At 47.2% G+C, this 17,824-nt stretch overlaps 1 protein-coding gene across 3 annotated transcripts in view; it reads right to left on the reverse strand.

The window, feature by feature from the left end:
• The window catches only part of LOC115503724 (CREB binding protein), a 128,092-nt gene that overhangs the window by 67,469 nt on the left and 42,799 nt on the right, over window positions 1-17,824 (reverse strand). For 2 of the 3 annotated variants that reach the window (XM_030300057.1, XM_030300055.1), the window contains exon 3: window positions 2,112-2,288. The exons of the other annotated variant lie outside the window; for it this stretch is intronic. In XM_030300057.1, the coding sequence (XP_030155917.1) occupies window positions 2,112-2,288 (177 nt within the window). The remainder of the gene's footprint in view (window positions 1-2,111; window positions 2,289-17,824) is intronic. 3 annotated transcript variants of the gene reach the window in all.

A 17,824-nucleotide genomic window follows, 5' to 3' on the forward strand; every position in this document is an offset into this window, starting at 1 on the left:
GTCAGGTGTCACAGACACAGATGAAAGCTGGAGCGCTATTGCTACGGGCCCCCGACCACGTCCCAGAGCAGGCGCTCTCAACTGGGGCGATGGTGCGAGGGACAAAGGGCTGTGAGCAGACGCTGGGTGAGGGGCACAGTACACAGGATAGACCTCCCAACAGGGAAGGGTCCAGCCCCAAACGTCCCCGGGGCCAAGGGGGAGAGAAGCGCTGTCCCAGACCAAAGGGCTATCGCCATGAGCCCCGGCCCAGGTGAAGGGAACCAGAAGCCTCTTTACGCTCCAGAACGAACCTGCCCCTGACGTGCACACCACAACCAGGAATTCGGTCACTGGAAGCAGGGGGCAGGCAGGCAGGCAGCACGAGGCAAGAGGACTCTGCCACCAAGCTGGAGGCGAAGGAGACGCTGGGGAAGGTTTGGAAAGAGAAGAAAGGACATTAGCCGGGGTTTCCCAGACCACAAACGGGGAACACCTATACAAAAGCACACACTCTCACTCCACGGCCAGGCGTAGGCGACAGTCGCCAGCACCGGCGGCCACACAAGGAGTCTGGAAAAGGAAGAGCAGGAAAGACCAGGGAGAGTGTGGGGGCCGGGTCCCGGCTCGCTGCCCTGGAGCTTGGAGGGGTCGACCCAGGGAACAGCAGGGGTAGTTTCGGGTCCTGGATATGCACAGCTGAGAACAGCACGGTCCTGACAACAAAATGTCACTGCAAGGAGAGCAGCAGATCCAGGGAGATTACAGGGAGATGATCAGAAGAAATAAAGTAGTATAAACTTCAAATAGTTTGAGAACAGATTTTATTACTTGCACCCTCCTTTTCTTAAATTTTTTTTTTTAATGTTGTTTATTTTTGAGAGACCGAGTGTGAGTGGGGGTGGGGCAGAGAGAGAGGGAGACACAGAACCCAAAGCAGGCTCCAGGCTCTGTCAGCACAGAACCCATCGCGGGGCTCCAACTCACAGACTGTGAGATCATGATCTGAGCCGAAGTGGGACGCCCAACAGACTGAGCCACCCAGGCGCCCCCCGCCTTTTTTCTTTTTCTTTTTTTTTTTTTTAAGAACAAAGAATGTAACAGAGGTAACACTTGATCAGGACACCTCGCTCTTACCACTCCGCCCCTGTTTCCGACAGCCTCACAACCTTCAGGACTCTAAGCAATGTCCACTTCTTAGTTTTGACAACTGCACCAAGGTTACAGAAGATGCTAACTAACATCAGGAGAAGCCAGGCAACAGATACACAGGAATCCTCTGTGGTATCTTCATGGCAGACATTTAAGTAAAAAGTTTTTAAAAATCGAAAGACAAACCAAACGTTTTACTTTTCTGAATGTAATCCGCTGGCTCTCCTCTGAGCCTTTCTAAACCACCACGGCACAACTACATGGAAGGCAAGCTGGGAAGGGCGGGTTCCCAGCAACAAGCCTGGGGAAGGAGACAGCGGGCTGTTCCCGGCCTTGACTGACCACCAAACGCACACCAGATACTCAGCCACTAAGTGTGCACTGCACGGTGAAGTCTGACGAAAGAACACACTTCCCCCTTAGCGTTTGGAATTTTAAAGCATTCCATTTTGTGGTGCAAAAGGAGCTATTCTCCCATTTCTATCTTGGTGAGTTAGGCTGAGAGGCTCCAAGGCTAGTTCCTATCTCATAGGTGGGAAATCTCAAGAAGGAACACGTGTGAAACCACCTATCAAGCTGGACATGATACCCTTCTCGCACAAACACCATATAGTCCTCTGGACATAAATGCCCTTCGTCTGTTAACACAAATCGATGGGCTTCTCTGACAGCCTCAACCACCAAGAGGAAGCGTGAGAAAATCCCAGCTCTCCTGCTCTACTACCTGTCATTCGCAGGTGCGAACCTCCTCCTTGCACCCAGGAGCCGAGGAGGACTGGCTAAACCATCTCTACCTAGCCTCTGCCTGCCAGCTCATCGAAGAAAACATAAACTCACTGAGAGGGTGCTCCTCATGAGAAATACATTTTCCTATCACCCATGACATGTGTCTGCTTGCAGACGTTCACTGTTAGCATGACACACCCCACACACCAGAGCACCCGCTGGAGACCACGGCCAGAGAGCCAAGGGCAACTTACCATGTTTGGCACGTTGGTGACGGAAGGATTCTTGATGTCTGTAGGGAAGGGAGGCAAACTATTGACCATGCTCTGTTTGCTGGATAACTGGGGGTTCACTCCAGGGGCTCCCATTTGCTGCCCTCCAGTTTGACTAAAGGGTTGTCCAAATGGACTTGTGTTACCAGCCATTCCCATCTGAAACAAAAAGAGGCAACATCAGCTGTCACGACACGGTCACATACAAAAGGAAGGGCCTCAGAAATGCTCCCTTTGACCCAAGAAAGCAAAAATCACTACTTCTCGTGAAACCCTCATTTCGATTATAAATTAAAGGCTCATTCTCAAGGTTCATTCTGCATGACGAACAGCGTGACTTGCTCAAGTGGCTGCACACCGAAGGCGGAAGACGAAGGAGCTGCCGGCAACAGCTGCCTGCCATCCTCTCCGGCATCAAAACAAGAACTGCTGTTGCCACCCTCCCCCACGCCCCGCACCCCGACAGGGGCAGCAACACAGTGAGAAAATCATCCGGAAGACAAAAGCTTCCAGAATCACTGACAAAGGGGAGCTCCTTGTGTTTAATACTAGCCCACTTCTTTCAGGTTTCCCCCATCAGTTTTAAACTCCATTTCCATTCATTCAAAACACACATGAGACACGCTGACAAAGGAACAATGTAATGTCTGGGATTCACTTTAGTACTCCCATGAGGCAAGGGGTAGAGGCAAGAAGGGGGCCTAGATGAGGAACGACTGGCCACATGTTGCTTCCTCCTAGCCAGGTGACACGCGTGTGTGTGTGGAGGGGTGGAGGTTGTCACATTACCTTCTCTAAGATCACACGTCCGAATGTTCCATAAAGAAATTCTTCTTTTAAATTAGTGAAACAAAGTAAAATATACAGTAGCTGAAGGCAAGAACAGGAAGGAAGAGCCCCCACCTACGCCCCCCTCCAGCTCCAGCCGATACAGGAGTGAGCTCGGGAACCCCACCTGCCCTCCGGAGGAACAGAGACTGGCTTTTCTCGCCTGCCTTGCTTTTCCGCAAAGTTCTAACATTCTACCTATTGCCTAGTGCTCGCTCTACTTTTCTGGTATCTTGGTGCGTTTGATGTTTGGAAACTGGGAGGAAGGGGTCCCAAGGGAAGACCTCCTAGGGATCAATCAAGAAACTGAATCGGTTCTCCCCAGCAGCCCCACACCGGAATGGCTGCCTCTGTCTGGGTAACTTACACTCGTTCCTCCTACGGGCCCCGATCTCACTTGTAAGGTGAGTGTCCTGAACAAGAAGAATTACATGATATCTTTCAGCTCTAAGATTTTAGGTTGCAGACAAATCAATGCTTAACACAGCTGACCCTTTCAGCTGAAATGTCCACATAAAAACACAAATAAAGACAAACCAGCAGAACCAAGAAGATCTCGCTCCTGAGCACTTTCAAGTGCCTTTTTCAAAGCGAACATATTCCAGTTGCCACTTTTGCCCTATTTGCTTTCCTTGAATAAATGGAAACAAATTTAAACTCAACTGAACTTCAAATTTAACTTGAGTAACTGAAAAACAAATTCTTCACAAAGCCCAGTAACGAGGCTCAACATTGAGTTCAGAGGATTTAAGCAAAGAGAGTACATGGTAGCTCAGGAAACTTAATATGTTCTGAACCAGGTTCCTTCAGTTGTTATCTGAAATTCTGAAGAACTGAAACAAGAATTTGTATTTTCAGAAAGTTTTACACAAAATTAACTCATGTAGTAATTATTGCTTAGAATTTGTTTTACTGCATAAAAATCTACTGCGAAGTCGTCCTCACGGTCAGCAGTACTTCCTGATGGCCTGCTGCGAGCCAGGCCCGGTTCAGAGCACACGCAGAGACACCATTTTCCCACCAGTTACGGAGTGCACTCCTCAAACCCACCAATGTGACAAACGAGAAAATCAATGCTGTCGTGGAAGCTTCTAGCATCAACAAACCGAAGTGGGCAGCAGTGAGAGGGTGGGAAGGAGAAGTAACTGTCCTCCTACTCGCACCAACCGTCCAAGGTCAGAGCGAAGTAAACACCGAGAGGCCGTTGAGCTCCCAAAGGGCTTCTGTGAGTCTCAAAGTTCACCCCACCTGGTTTGAAAAACCCATTTCTATGATCATCTTGCCAGGGCGAAAGGGCAGTGAGTAGGTGGTCTGCTTGTTTGGGTACTAGCTCTGGGCAGAGCACTTTCTAACTGGCTGAACCAAGAGTTTCAGAGTGTGTAACGCATTCTGACAGATTTTACCAGGGAATTCTTGTTAATTTTTCTTCTTAACCATCCAATAATGAAGGAAACTGTCTCAATGTGGTTTTGATCCTCACGGGGCAAGAAGCAAGGTAAAGTCAAAGTCAAAGATCACAGACAGCAGGTAAGGAATGTCCAGTTCACCGGGGACCATCCTTAGCCTGTGACAACAAACACAGCTCCAGAGATCAAGCACAGTGAGCCCAGGCTCTAAGGCAGAGCTCCACCCCCTCGGTCCAGAGCCAGCCCCGGGCTGACCCTCCCCAGTCAGAGCTAACAGGGGGACCAAAGGACAGTCTTACAAAGGGCCGCGCCTCCCATCTCCCCCCTCCTGGACCGTCTCAACATAACCTGGCAGAACTAACAGCTGCTCTCCAGTCCTAGCCTACAGCTTGGGGTCAAAACTATTTGCTTCTAGAGACTTGCAGATTTCTGAATTTCTGTTCCATACTTACTCTCCTTTGACCAGACTGAATATATGTGGTCCCGAATCTAGGTTTACACACATTTTTAGCATCAAGGCATAAAACAAAGTACTAAAATCAAAAGGTCTAATTCCAATTAATAAACATCTTCATATTTGTTCTAATTTCCCAACAGTTATTTGATAACAACCTAGTAAACCGGGCTCTATTTGCAACTGAAGTTTATCCAGATCTGGTTTAAGGCTGCTAGAGAACTAGTATGTAATCTTTTCAATAAAATTCAGAAGGCAGAACAGCAGCACTAGGAAACTGTCCAATTGATGGTGAACGAATGAATAAATTAAAGCCTGTGGAATTGATGTCTACGCTCTGCCTCACTTGGCAACAGCTCACACACGGTGTTAACTCGACTCTTTTGGAGCACCTTAAGCACCGAGTTCAATTTCAGAAAACACAAAAAATTGACAAGGAAGTATGGGAAGCTCTCCCATAAAGAAATCTCAATTAAATAGTGAAGGTCTACCACGTCTTCCCGTGAAAAACCACTCTTGTGACCAGGAGTGTCACTCACGTGAAAACCTGCTCCCTCCGTTGTCTGAGGCTCTCACCTCACGAGAGAAGGGGACAGGAGAACGGCAGTCCCTGTACTCAGAAAAGCGCAAACAAGATTAGAAGGAGGAAAAGTCACTGGTGCCAGACCCTGAGGCTTACCCACACCCCACCGCACGGGGATGCGGATTATGTATTAGCTGAACCAGGGCTTTACAGCATGACATCCAAAGAGGAAATCTCTCTTCAGAGTTTAGCTCAAGGAACCTGAACGATACCTACACATGCCTTTACTACTGAAACAGTGTCTGAAGCAAATTGTGGTCACCCTGCCCGGCCCATCAATCAGAAACTGCTGAAGTCCCGAGCCGTCTGGCAAGTAGGTGAGTGACAGCCATCTACAGGAGATGGGCAGGTAGACGACGCTTCTCTTTGCACTCTGACAGCCGCGTACCACAGATACGGCATGGGAAGTACAAAACGCTACGCGACTCTATGGCATTCTTTGCCATAAATCTGTCTTTGGCACGAAACCAGGATAAAACTTGCCTTCCTAGAACACATCTCCTCTGTGTGCTTGGGCCCTGGCACACAGTGAGTGTTTAACCAGCACCTGGGGGAAGGAACCAAATAAACGAACACTCTAGGAGATCACTGCGACACATGGCTCAGAAAGAAATCCCAACGTCAGCCCTGAGGGCAGACGCAATCACAGAACAGCGGACCAGCCACCGTAGCCAGGCCCAAATGACGTCACCACTGGCTGGAAGGGTACTTCCCTTCCAGAAGACAGCCGCTTCTATCTTCTAACACTCGTCATGAGGACCTGAGCTCCTGGCTGGAGCGGACAGGCAGCCTGCCGGCCACGCGAGGAGACTATGCCCCCAGGAGCCGGTTTCACGGGAGGATGATCTAGCTCTGTGTCGCAGCACAGCATCCACAGGAGCCAGGCCCGCTGTAAAACGGGCCCTCTCCGCTACATCCACTGGGCCAGCAAACCCGTGGCTTTGGTCAGGGCTCCAGGCACGCGCCTCCCAAGGGCTTCTCAGTGATGCAAAGAAATACTGATCTATCAGCCTAAGAGGTCACCACTGGCTGCAAACAGCCTCCTCTGCTGACCTCTGCATGTGGGACAAATATTTTCACTTTCTACTTGTGTCGTGATACGAAAACTATCAACATATATTAATTAAAAAACAAGCTCTGGGGTGGGGGGGGGGGGCGCGCCTCGGTGGCCCAGTCAGTTAAGTGTCTGACTCTTGATTTCGGCTCAGGTCATGATCTCACAGTTTGCAGGATGGAACCCCGTGACAACAGAGCCTGCTTTAGGTTCTCTCAGTTCCTCTCTCTCTCTGTCCCTCCCCCAGAGGTGCTCGCTCTCTCTCAAAATAAATAAACATTAAAAAACAAAAACAGGGGCGCCTGGGTGGCGCAGTCGGTTAAGCGTCCGACTTCAGCCAGGTCACGATCTCGCGGTCCGGGAGTTCGAGCCCCGCGTCAGGCTCTGGGCTGATGGCTCGGAGCCTGGAGCCTGTTTCCGATTCTGTGTCTCCCTCTCTCTCTGCCCCTCCCCCGTTCATGCTCTGTCTCTCTCTGTCTTAAAAATAAATAAACGTTGGAAAAAAAACAAAAACAAAAACAAAACAAAAACAAAAAAAACAAAAACAAAAAATAAGCTCTGGGCTCCCAAAAAACAGCAAGACTCTCTCCACTCCACTAACCCTGGGAACACCTGTACTACTCATGTAACTCACCTAATCAAATAAGGTAGTACACTGAAAACCAAAGAACTAACTAGGGGAGTTTAAATAAAAAAAACTCCTAACTGTAGAAATTTCTTCCCCAAATAGGTTTCTACAATAGTAGTGACTCCTTGCTCCTTGATAGGAAAGAGGGGCAGAGAAGCGCTTTCCACTTAGGGCCCCCCCCCAGGCTGCACCTCCTCCCCCAACAGCAGCAGCCCAACCCCCAGGTGACAGGGAGGGGGGAACAGGGGCTAGTCCATGGCAAGGAGGGGGGCTGGAGCAGTCACGCCCTTAGAAATTTTGTGTGATATGCATTTTGGGGAGAAAAGGTCCATTATAAGATTCCCAAGGAGGGGGGTGTCTTAAGATCCCCTATAGGTTAAGGATGCCTGCCCTAGGGAAGCCAACTCCCCACTGCCCGTCCCTCTCAAGTCTCAGGGGAGGGCAAGCTCTCTCCACATCTCACACACCCCTGCTATGTATGGGCCTTCTCCAGTAGACAGTCTCTGGTCCAAAGACATCAACCACTCAAGTAAACCACCACCCTCACAAATGAACTCTCCCCAGTTTTCACCTCCAAGCATGCTCTTTTAACACACACTCTCGGGAAGGATCAGATCATACCCATTTAGGAGCTAAAAGCCTGATGGGAACGACGCTGTGTGACCAGCTAAGAATATGTGGAAGAGGACAGAAGGCAGAGGAGGAACAGCACCGGAGGGAAGATGCTTCCACCGCACGTCTTACTTCGCGTCAGCCAGGCCTTGAGAAATGCATTAAGTGGCGACAGAAGCTAAGTTTGATGTGGTTTCAATGAGACCACTGAACACGTTCTTTTTTCAAAAGCTGAACTCTGTATCCTCGTACCTTGATATACACTTAAAACCACACTACACGGCAGAGCTGGCAGAGGAATTCCTGCTCTGGGGGGCGCTACTGATGCCGGCCAGGAGACAGATAGGAAACAGAACATGACCGTCAGCAGTAAGCTTCGTAGGGACAGCTGGACAGGTTATCGTTTTCAGGCCGAAGGGCCTCAGAGAGTATCTGGTTAAAACTTATCCCTGTGTGGATGAGGCCAGGGTGGTCCAGAAAGGACACAGCGATCAGCTGGAGAACTGACCATGACACTCTCCCCTCCCTGCTGAGCACAACCCGTCTCCTCCGGGTACATCCGGATTGCACACGCATGGCACTTGACACTGCTCGACAAGGAGGCTCAGTCCACAAAGACCAGGCGTCATGGGCCAAAGCCAGCCCAATGCCTGTTTTTGAAAAAACAAAACAAACTAAAGTTTTATTGAAACACAGCCACAAGTAAGATTTCGTTCCGTTAGGCAGCGAGTTGTAGTTAAGTGTATGGACTCTGGGGATATTTACCCGGTCTCAGGGCGGCTCTGCTAAGTGATAGCTGTGTGGTCCTGGTCATCCTACTTAAACGTCTCTGTGCCCTGGTTCTGTCACCTCTAAAATAGAGAAAATAGCACCTCCTCTTAGACTGAGTGAAGGTAAAACAAACTCACAAACGTTAAGACCTTAGGACGGGTAAGTGACATATAGTAAGCGCTACAGGTGTTGGCTAGGACTCTGCTAACACTGTTTGGGGAGAAATCGTTTTATATTACATACGATTTCTTTCAAAAGTATGCTTAGGGTCATAACAAAATAAATGAATCTTTTTCAGAGAACATATGATGGTGGGAAGTTACTCGAACAGGTAGGTTCAGAGGCAGAGGCCAGCTGGAGTTACTGGCGATGGATTATGAGACACTTTCAGAGAAACATGAGATCAACCTGTGCCAAGCCCCATCCTGTGCACTTAGTAGTCGTAGCAATACTTGTGATGGGAAACTGTGTTCAAGCTGCACTTCCAGTTCTCACTTTAGACTGTTTTCTCGCCTTAAAAACACCACTCGGAATGTTCACTTCAGTCTTATGACATACCAGAGGTAATAACAATACAACGCCAGTATACCCTAGGCCTAACCTTCCTGGGTTGGAATTTAAACCAAAACACGGAAGAAGTGGACAAGAAAGAATACGTCCACCAAGAAGAGAGAACGATGGGGCTCCCGCTTGTAAGCCAGCTGTGACACAGAAACAAGGGCTCCATCCTGAGGTGGCTTCGACCCAGTCCAGGAGGGTCACTAGCCTCTTCCTTCACAGGCTGGCATACACGTGAAGCCACAGACTCAGAAAGGGTGTGCAAAGACAATACAATCTCAAACACCGTGAGCAAACATTTGCCAAATAATTTAAGAGCCAGAAGTATTCATTCTTTTCGAAAATGAACCAGAACTAACCCAGAGTATGGCCATATCATTTGTAAAGCCAAAAGCATTTTCTCTTGGCAACCTACCATTGTTGGGACAAAGCCAAGAAAAGCAGTTTTCATGGAAAGACATGGCTGCATTCAGTTGTCTGCTATCACCCGCTTGCTCTTGGAATCCTTCCAGTACCTCAACTTGCCAAGTCAAGAGTAAGGAGAAATACGCAAGAGACTGCAATGCCAAGGACGTCGCCTGGCTTGTGCAGCGTCACCTGGAGCAAGAGAACTGGGCTGGGGGCCTTGGGCACATGAGCGGCTTGGCCCACCTCACTGGACTCGTCTCTTACAATGCTGCCAACTTGGAAATTATTCAGGGAGATACACAGCCCCCGAGTCTGGACACTTCCCTTAGACCAATAAATCACAACTGCGAGATCGGTAAGAGTATTTAGCGACTCTCATGGTATTTCACTCGGGTGATATATGACCAGAACGTGACTTAGAAACAATGGAAACCGCTAAAAGGAAGGTGATGGGGCAGCAAATCACCGCCAAGGCCTCAGGCCTAGGGTTCCACCTGTATTCCCCCAACTACTCTAAAGCTGCTAGCAACAAAACCAAGGGCCTTAACACAGTTGGCCTACCTGGGCATGGCCCAACATTCAGACACACAGCTCCCGACAGCTCGCTGGCAAAAGCACCGGGCCAAGGGCAGTGGGAGACTAATCGCGGTGTTGTGCTCATCAGCCTCAAGGCTAGGACAAACCTCTCGGCTCTCTAAGTCTCAGTTCTCCTCGGCTATAAAACATGAAACATTCAGGTGACCATTAGGTGACCTTTAAAGTTCCTTCAGAGCCTAAATCCGAGGACTGCTTTGGTTTTAAACAACCAGTTCTTGATTCACATAAGGTCCACACTCCTGGAAGGCCCAGTTACTCGCAGGGGATGACAACTGGGGACTTGGGAGTTGGCAGAGCCCAGTGCTGGGCCCTGGGGCAGGAGGACCTCCCAGGACAGTGCCCCCATGAGGACCCTGTGGGGTGGCCAGCAGCCTGTCCAGAACACTGGGGGTCTCCCTGCCACCCACACTGCTCAGGGCCCAGCCTTTCTGCACCCTCCATACCATCTCAGATTGTGTCACACACAAAGTAACCCCAGGTAAGGGCAACAGAACGGCAACCAATTCCTTCCCCCAATGTTTCCAGGTCCAAATACCTTCTTGGGGAGAAAAGCAGCCTCTGTAGGATTGAGTATTCCTTGAGAGCAAAGGCCCGGCCCAGCGCACCCCACAGCGGCCATGGAGACAGAAGGGGGGGAAGAGGTGATAAAAGAAAGGAAAGAAAAGGCAAAAAGAGAAAAGCATTTTATTTTACAAAGAGCAAATCTTTTTTTTTTTTTTAATGTTTATGTATTTGTTTTGTGAGAGAGAGCATACGTGTGCAAGAAGGGCAGAGAGGGAAAGAGAATCCCAAGCAGGCTCCGCACTGTCAGCACAGAGCCCAAGGTAGGGCTCGAGCTCACAGACCTGAGCCGAAATCCAGAGTCAGACACTTAACCAACTGAGCCACCCAGGCACCCTACAAAGAGCCAATCTTGATGACGAATTTTAATTTACACTGCAGCAAACAGAATAGAGGTCTGGGCTTCCAGTAATTCACTCGGTGACCCGAGCCTTTCCCCCAAGCCCTCTGCGGAGCACTCCCGTGAGGCTGAGGAGGACTCTCCTGCAGGTGTTCACAATCCCCTGGAAAAGTAAGGCACCAGAGCACAGAGGGAGCAGCAGGGAAGGCAGGGATGCAGGGAGGAGAGGTAAGACGGGACTGAGGACCCAAAGAAGGCTTCCGGGAGGCCGGCCCAGGATGATTTCTGGTCAAATTTAAAGCAGAAAGAAAGATAAGAAAGAAAGCTGACTTTTCAGAAGATCATGTTCCTCTTCTACCGTCGGGCAGGAAAACGGAACTAGCTCTTGAAACAGCCAGGGTGGAGGACCAGCCCCACGAGGCACTGAGGACACAAACCCAAGGCTTCCTGTGGCTGCCCGCCGTCCAGCCCCACGGGCCTCGGCTGCAGGAAGACATGGGGGGATGAAGTCCTGCCCAGCTTATGGAAACGCCATAAATCTCAAACCATGAAACACGCTCGAAGACACAGCACTGCTTCACACACACGTGGCTCTACTTCTAACCAAACACTGAGCTGTGAAAGGTCCTAATGAAATACACTCTGTAGAGTAAAATGTTTCCAGTCACCCCCGCATACTGGGGAGGAGGTGGAGCAAGGAGGACCTGTGAGGAGGCCCAGTTAACCCCATGCTCTACACACTCTGCACCATGTTCATAAAGGAGGTATGTGAAAGCACTTGGAAAAGTGTGAAGTCGACCTAAGGCAGTGCTAGCATTAAAAGTAAAACTCTTATTATAAAAACTCACTCATTACAGACAAGAGGAAAATCTTGTACATTAATTTTTAACAAAAGGATACAAAACATAGAATCCCTAGAATTAACAGGTCTGTATGTATGTGTGTGCATGCATACACATACACACACAGCTAGGAGAACATGAAAAAAAATTTTAAGTAATCTTTACACCCAATGTGGGTCTCAAACTCACGACCCCGAGATCAAGAGGTGCATGCTCTTCTGACTGAGCCAGCCCTGAACACCAAACTATCTAACAGTGATAACTCTAGAGGGTCTATGGGTGATTTAAAAAAATTTTTAAACTATTTTCTGTATTATTCAAAATCTCTACACAAAGCATTATTTTATCTTAAGGGGAAAAGTTGTTTTTTAAGGCTATTCTGGACTTAAACATTCTAACTACCCATAATGATAAGATGACCCACCGTTTGGCCATACACCTGGACCTAAAATATTAATGTCAGCTGTCATCAGTCACGCAATACAACTAGGTAGATCAAACGCATTATGACTGCCAGAGATTACTCCTGGGTGGTAATGTAATCAAATTCAGCCTGGTTATAACATGGTTCTAGGTTGTCACCCTCTGCTCTAATGGATTATACATGTGGCCAGAAAAAACCTGAACAAGGGTTAGCCACTCAGACATGTACCAACACTATCTGCAAAGAAGGCTGGAAGAAGGGAAAAGAGAAGCAAATACACAACAGCCAATTAGGATATAAAAAGCTGCACACTGCTCGAATGGCTTATGTTTATCAACTTGGAAACCGCAGAGTTGACTCCTGGTACAACAAAGGCACAATTATCCTGTTGTCTGCACTCTGTCATAATTCCAGCAGTCAGGGACACCGTTCCATTCGAGCTTTGGAGAGCAACAGTCAGGAGACTGGATGGTGAGGGATTTACCAAAATGTGTATGGCTCCCAGGTTTAGATAGCAAGATGCATGTGTAAGGAGAAAGTACCTGTTTAAGGAGGAGACCATCAAGTCTGCCCACCTCTCACTAAATCCCACCTGCCTCCTAGCTCTGAGCTCTTAGCAGTGACACTCTGATCTTTGGGGACAGTGGAAGCTGAAAAGGCCACAGCAACACACAAGTTATCAGCACTGAGGGGGATGTTTATCAAGCACCCTCCAGTAGGGAGACACCGTGGGGCAGTGGAGGTGCACAGCAGCGGGGCCATGTCTTCCCGAGCCCAAGGAGAAACATAGCTACAAGGAACCCAGACGTGGGCGGGAAGCAGCGGGCACGGACAAGGAGTGCCAAATGCAATCAGAGGAGGGAAAAGGGGTCCTGGCCCGGGGGGACGGATGAATGGCTCAAGAGGTCAGAGCTGAGTCTTGAGAGGTGGGCTAAATAGTAACAGTAATATTCAACTTTGGCAGAGACTGTTCTCGATGATCACCATCAGCAAGAACACAGACCTGCCAGGAAGAAGTCTGAGTATCCACCAGGCCTAGAGAAGTTGTTGGTGCAGTTTCAAAGTCTGTCTCTACTCGAATATCCACAACCGTAGGACTAGGTGACCAGCCATCTGGCAGGGAGTTAATTGATCTAAGGTATTAATTAAAACGAGCACGGAGACTGGGAAAAGCAAGAGTAAGCTGGTTATTAATCGTGATGATTACTCATCAAAGGTAAGCACTGTCTCAGAAGAACATCATTCGCAAAATCGACACACGGGGAAGAAAGCTGCTGTGATCTCTCCAATCAGATCCTGACAGACTCACCGGAGAGTCACAGCTCCCCTCTTCAGGACGCTCCCACCTGCACACACCGTTCCTTCAACACCTGGGTGCAGCCACACCCTGACAACCTTTGGCACAAATGCCAAGCAGGCCAGCACCTCCCATTCCACAGTCAATCTCCAAACAGAATGTGCCAGGTTTTCAGGGGAGAAAGCATGCCCTGTAACCTCCCTCATCTGTCCCTTATCCCTACGCCCCATCAGTCGGCTGCTCCCCCGCTGAGACCACACACCCTTGCGAGCCAAGCACACGCCAATGCTCGGACTTCCTGTTTCCGACTTACATGGGATAGCACATAGGAGGATGATGTGGAAACCGCAGAGCACGGTGCCATCTGGAGGTGGCTTTAAGATCTCTTTCCAAACTAGAGCACAGAAAATCTCTAACATCAGAAAGGCTTCTCTGCAGTGAATACATTTTCTACCATACTGAAAACAGACAGGCACGTACCCTAACTGTAACAATTTACAAAGTCAATAATTCCAAGACCATGTTTGAAATTGGCATTTCCTGGTATTATCTATCTCTTGTCTTGTTCTAGGATTTAAGATGGCTGGTTTTCCAGTTCATTCATCATATACTTGGCAGAAAGACATGAAATGAATAATATGGCTCATTACTGAGGGCATGAAGTTTCCACTTAGTAGATAACAAAGCAACCGGTGCTATGAGGTTACATCAGAGTATGCGCCATTTTTCAAAAGCCACAAGCCAAAGTGACACAGTGTTATTCTAAAACATACAATAATATGCACAGATATGTATATACAGAGCTATCGCCTTGGAATTACAATCCATTGATAATTATTTGCATCTCCTGAATAGAAAATGTCATCAACATTAAATTCAGAGCTCTGGAGGTGCTTGCTGCTTAGAGTACTCTGGACACTCAATTCATTAGAACATTCAGGAAAGGTGCTCAGTCCTCAGCAGATACCCACCCCCACAAAAGGGAATTTTTGAACACAGAGAATGCATTTTATTAAGCAAATCAAAGACAATCAAAAATGCCTGGGGGAAAACTCCATTAATAATTGAGTACATCCTCTCCCCTCCCTTGCACACCAATTTTGTAATCTGCCTTTAGTTATTTTTTATTATTGGAAGTACAATTAACATATGTTACATTAGTTTCAAGTGTACAACATATTGATTCAACAATTCTGTATGACTCTGTGCTCACTGTGGTTAAGTGCAGTCAACACCATCTGTGTCTACACAACGTTATCACAGGATTATCGACCATATTCCCTGTGCTGCACTTTTCATCTCTGTGACTTATTCATCTTGTATTTGGAACTCTGTACCTCTTAATCCCCTTTATCTATCTCATCCACTCCCCTACTAACCTTCCCTCTGGCAACCACCAGTTTATCCTTTGTATTTAAAAGTCTGTTTTTGTTAATTTGTTTTTCAGGTTCTACAAATAAGTGAAATCATACGGTATTTGTCTTACTCTTAGTATCACTAAGTATCACTTAGCAGTAACACTCTATAGGTCCATCCATGTTGTTGCAAATGGCAAGATCTCATTCTTTTTTACGGCTGAGTAATACTCCCGTGGGTGTACATCATATTTTTTTACCCATTCATCTAATGATGTACACTTGGGTTACTTCTGAGTGTATCTTTATTTTAAAAATTACTAAAACAAAACCTCTGGTTTCTTAGATCCAGCCACACCCACTATTTGAACCTCTCATAAGGAGTTTTCTGATTGCATGTACCTTCAGAAGTGTGCATAAACAATAACAGAAAAATTGCAATAGAAAAAATACAAGGGGGAATTTGAAGTCATATGAATAGAAGTTTATAATAAATGAATCAAATCTATATGGGTTTTTTTTTTGGGGGGGAGGAGTGGGGAGAGAGAGAGGGAGAGAGATAAAGAGAGAAAACACAAGTGGGGGAGGGGGAAAGGGAGGGAGAGAGAGAAAATCTTAAGCAGGCTCCCCACTCAGCATGGAGCCTGACTGAAGGCTTGACCCCATGACTGTGAGATCATGATCTAAGCTGAAATCAAGAGTCAGACACTCGACCACCTGAGCCACCCAGGTGCCCCTATGTGTATTCATTTAAAAAAGAAAAGAAATTTTTTTACATTTATTTATTTTTGAGAGACAGAGTGAGACAGGGCACAAGCAGGGGAGGGGCAGAAAGAGAAGGAGACACAGAATCTGAAGCAGCCTCCAGGCTCTGAGCAAGCAGTCAGCACAGAGCCTGATGCAGGGCTCAAACTCACGAACCGTGAGACCATGACCTGAGCCAAAGTTGAACGCTCAACCAACTGAGCCACCCAGGTGCCCCTGTGTATTCTTTTTTAATAATACCAAGTTTTTTTTTTAATTTTCTTTTTCTTTTTCTTTTTTTTTTTTAATTTTTTTTTAACGTTTATTTATTTATTTTTGAGACAGAGAGAGACACAGCATGAACGGGGAAGGGGCAGAGAGAGAGGGAAACACAGAACCGGAAGCAGACTCCAGGCTCTGAGCCATCAGCCCAGAGCCCGACGCGGGGCTCGAACTCACGGACCGCGAGATCGTGACCCGAGCCGAAGTCGGACGCTTAACCGACTGAGCCACCCAGGCGCCCCTTAATTTTTTTTCTTTAATTTTAAAAATGTTTATTTATCTTTAAGAGAGGTTTTTTTTAAAATTTTCTTTTTCTTTAATTTTAAAAATGTTTATTTATCTTTGAAAGAGAGAGAGAGGGAACGCAAGCGGGAGAGGGGCAGAGTGGGAGACACAGAATCCGAAGCAGGTCTGGGCTCTGAGCTGTCAATACAGCTCAAGTCACAAACTGTGAGATCAAGACCTGAGCCAAAGTCAGACACTTAACCAAATGAACCACCCAGGCACCCCTAAAATTTTATTTTTAAGTCATCTCTACACGCAACAGGGGGCTTGAACCCACAACCCCAAGATCAAGAGTTGCATGCTCCACCGACTGAGCCAGCCAGGTGCCTCTAGACATGTAGATTGCTTGCTAATCAAGCAATTTGATTTCATTTATTTCAAAAACTATGAAGAAGAGACAAACCTCCCATTCAGAAGCATTCCAAAACATTACATAAACACTCCAGCACAAGGCAGGTAGAGCACAACCCCCAACCCTTAGCGACTTCCCTCAAAAGAGGGCAGGAAGGACAAGGGAAGAAAGAAGAACGCTACAGCAGGGACATCCGACAGGACCTCAGCCAGGTGACAAGGGCAACATCAGCCATAATGGTAACCCGTGCTGACAGTATGAACTGATAAAAATGGTACTCTGTACCTCTCTGATCTTCCTTCCATAACCCCATCAGCCTGTAACCTCAGTCTTATGGGAAAACATCAGAAAAATCCCAGCAAAGGGGCACCCTAAGTATACTCGACCGGTCCTCCTCAAAACTGTCAAGGTCACTAAAAACAAGGAAAGTCGGAGAAAATGTCACAGGCAAGAGGGGCAAGCCTAAGACATGACAAGTGTAATGTGGTATCCTGGATGGGATCCTACAACAGAAGGGGAAAATTGAGGAAACCGGGATAGATTTCAGTTAATAATAAATAATCCTGTGTCGATACTGGTTCACTAATTGTGACAAACACCATACTCACAGAGATGTCAGTACTGGGGAAACTATGTAACTGGTAGGCAAGGAAGAAGACGCAAGGTCTTCTGTCCTACCTTCTACGTTTTCTGTAGATATAAAACTGCTTTAAAAATGAAAGGATACTTTAAAAATGGGGGAAAAAAACCTATGGAGATTATCTGATAAACACCAACAAGTGTTAATTCTGACGAACGGAAAAATAGGTATTGATTGTAATATTCTTTGTTCTTTGGTGTGTTTTGAAAATTAAAAAAACCTTGAAAGTCACAATTCAAACCTTTGCTACAGTAGTATGTTAACAACAACAACAAAATGTAAGAGGCAAATCACTTTTAAAAATCACATTTAGGGATGCCTGGTGGCTCAGTCAGTTAAGTGTCCTACTCTTGACTTCGGCTCAGGTCATGACCTCACGGTTCCTGGCTTCGAGTTGCATGTGGGGCTCTACATTGAGAATCCTTTTGGGATTCTCTCTCTCTCTCTCTCTCTCTCCCCCCTCCCCCATCTCTCAAAAAAAAAAAAAAAAACAACTTAAAAATCAAAATCAAAATCAAAATCAAAATCATGTTTAAAGACATCATAATTGTGCTGGCCTCCTGCTCATGAGGTAAACACACATTTGCACCAGCCAGAAAAGTTGACTTCTTCATGGGTCTTGCAAAACCTGCTTGGCTGAGTTAATATTTCAGACTGAGATCTATAGCCCAATC

This window comes from Lynx canadensis, chromosome E3 (genome assembly GCF_007474595.2).
Source record: "Lynx canadensis isolate LIC74 chromosome E3, mLynCan4.pri.v2, whole genome shotgun sequence".
NCBI lineage: Eukaryota > Metazoa > Chordata > Mammalia > Carnivora > Felidae > Lynx > Lynx canadensis.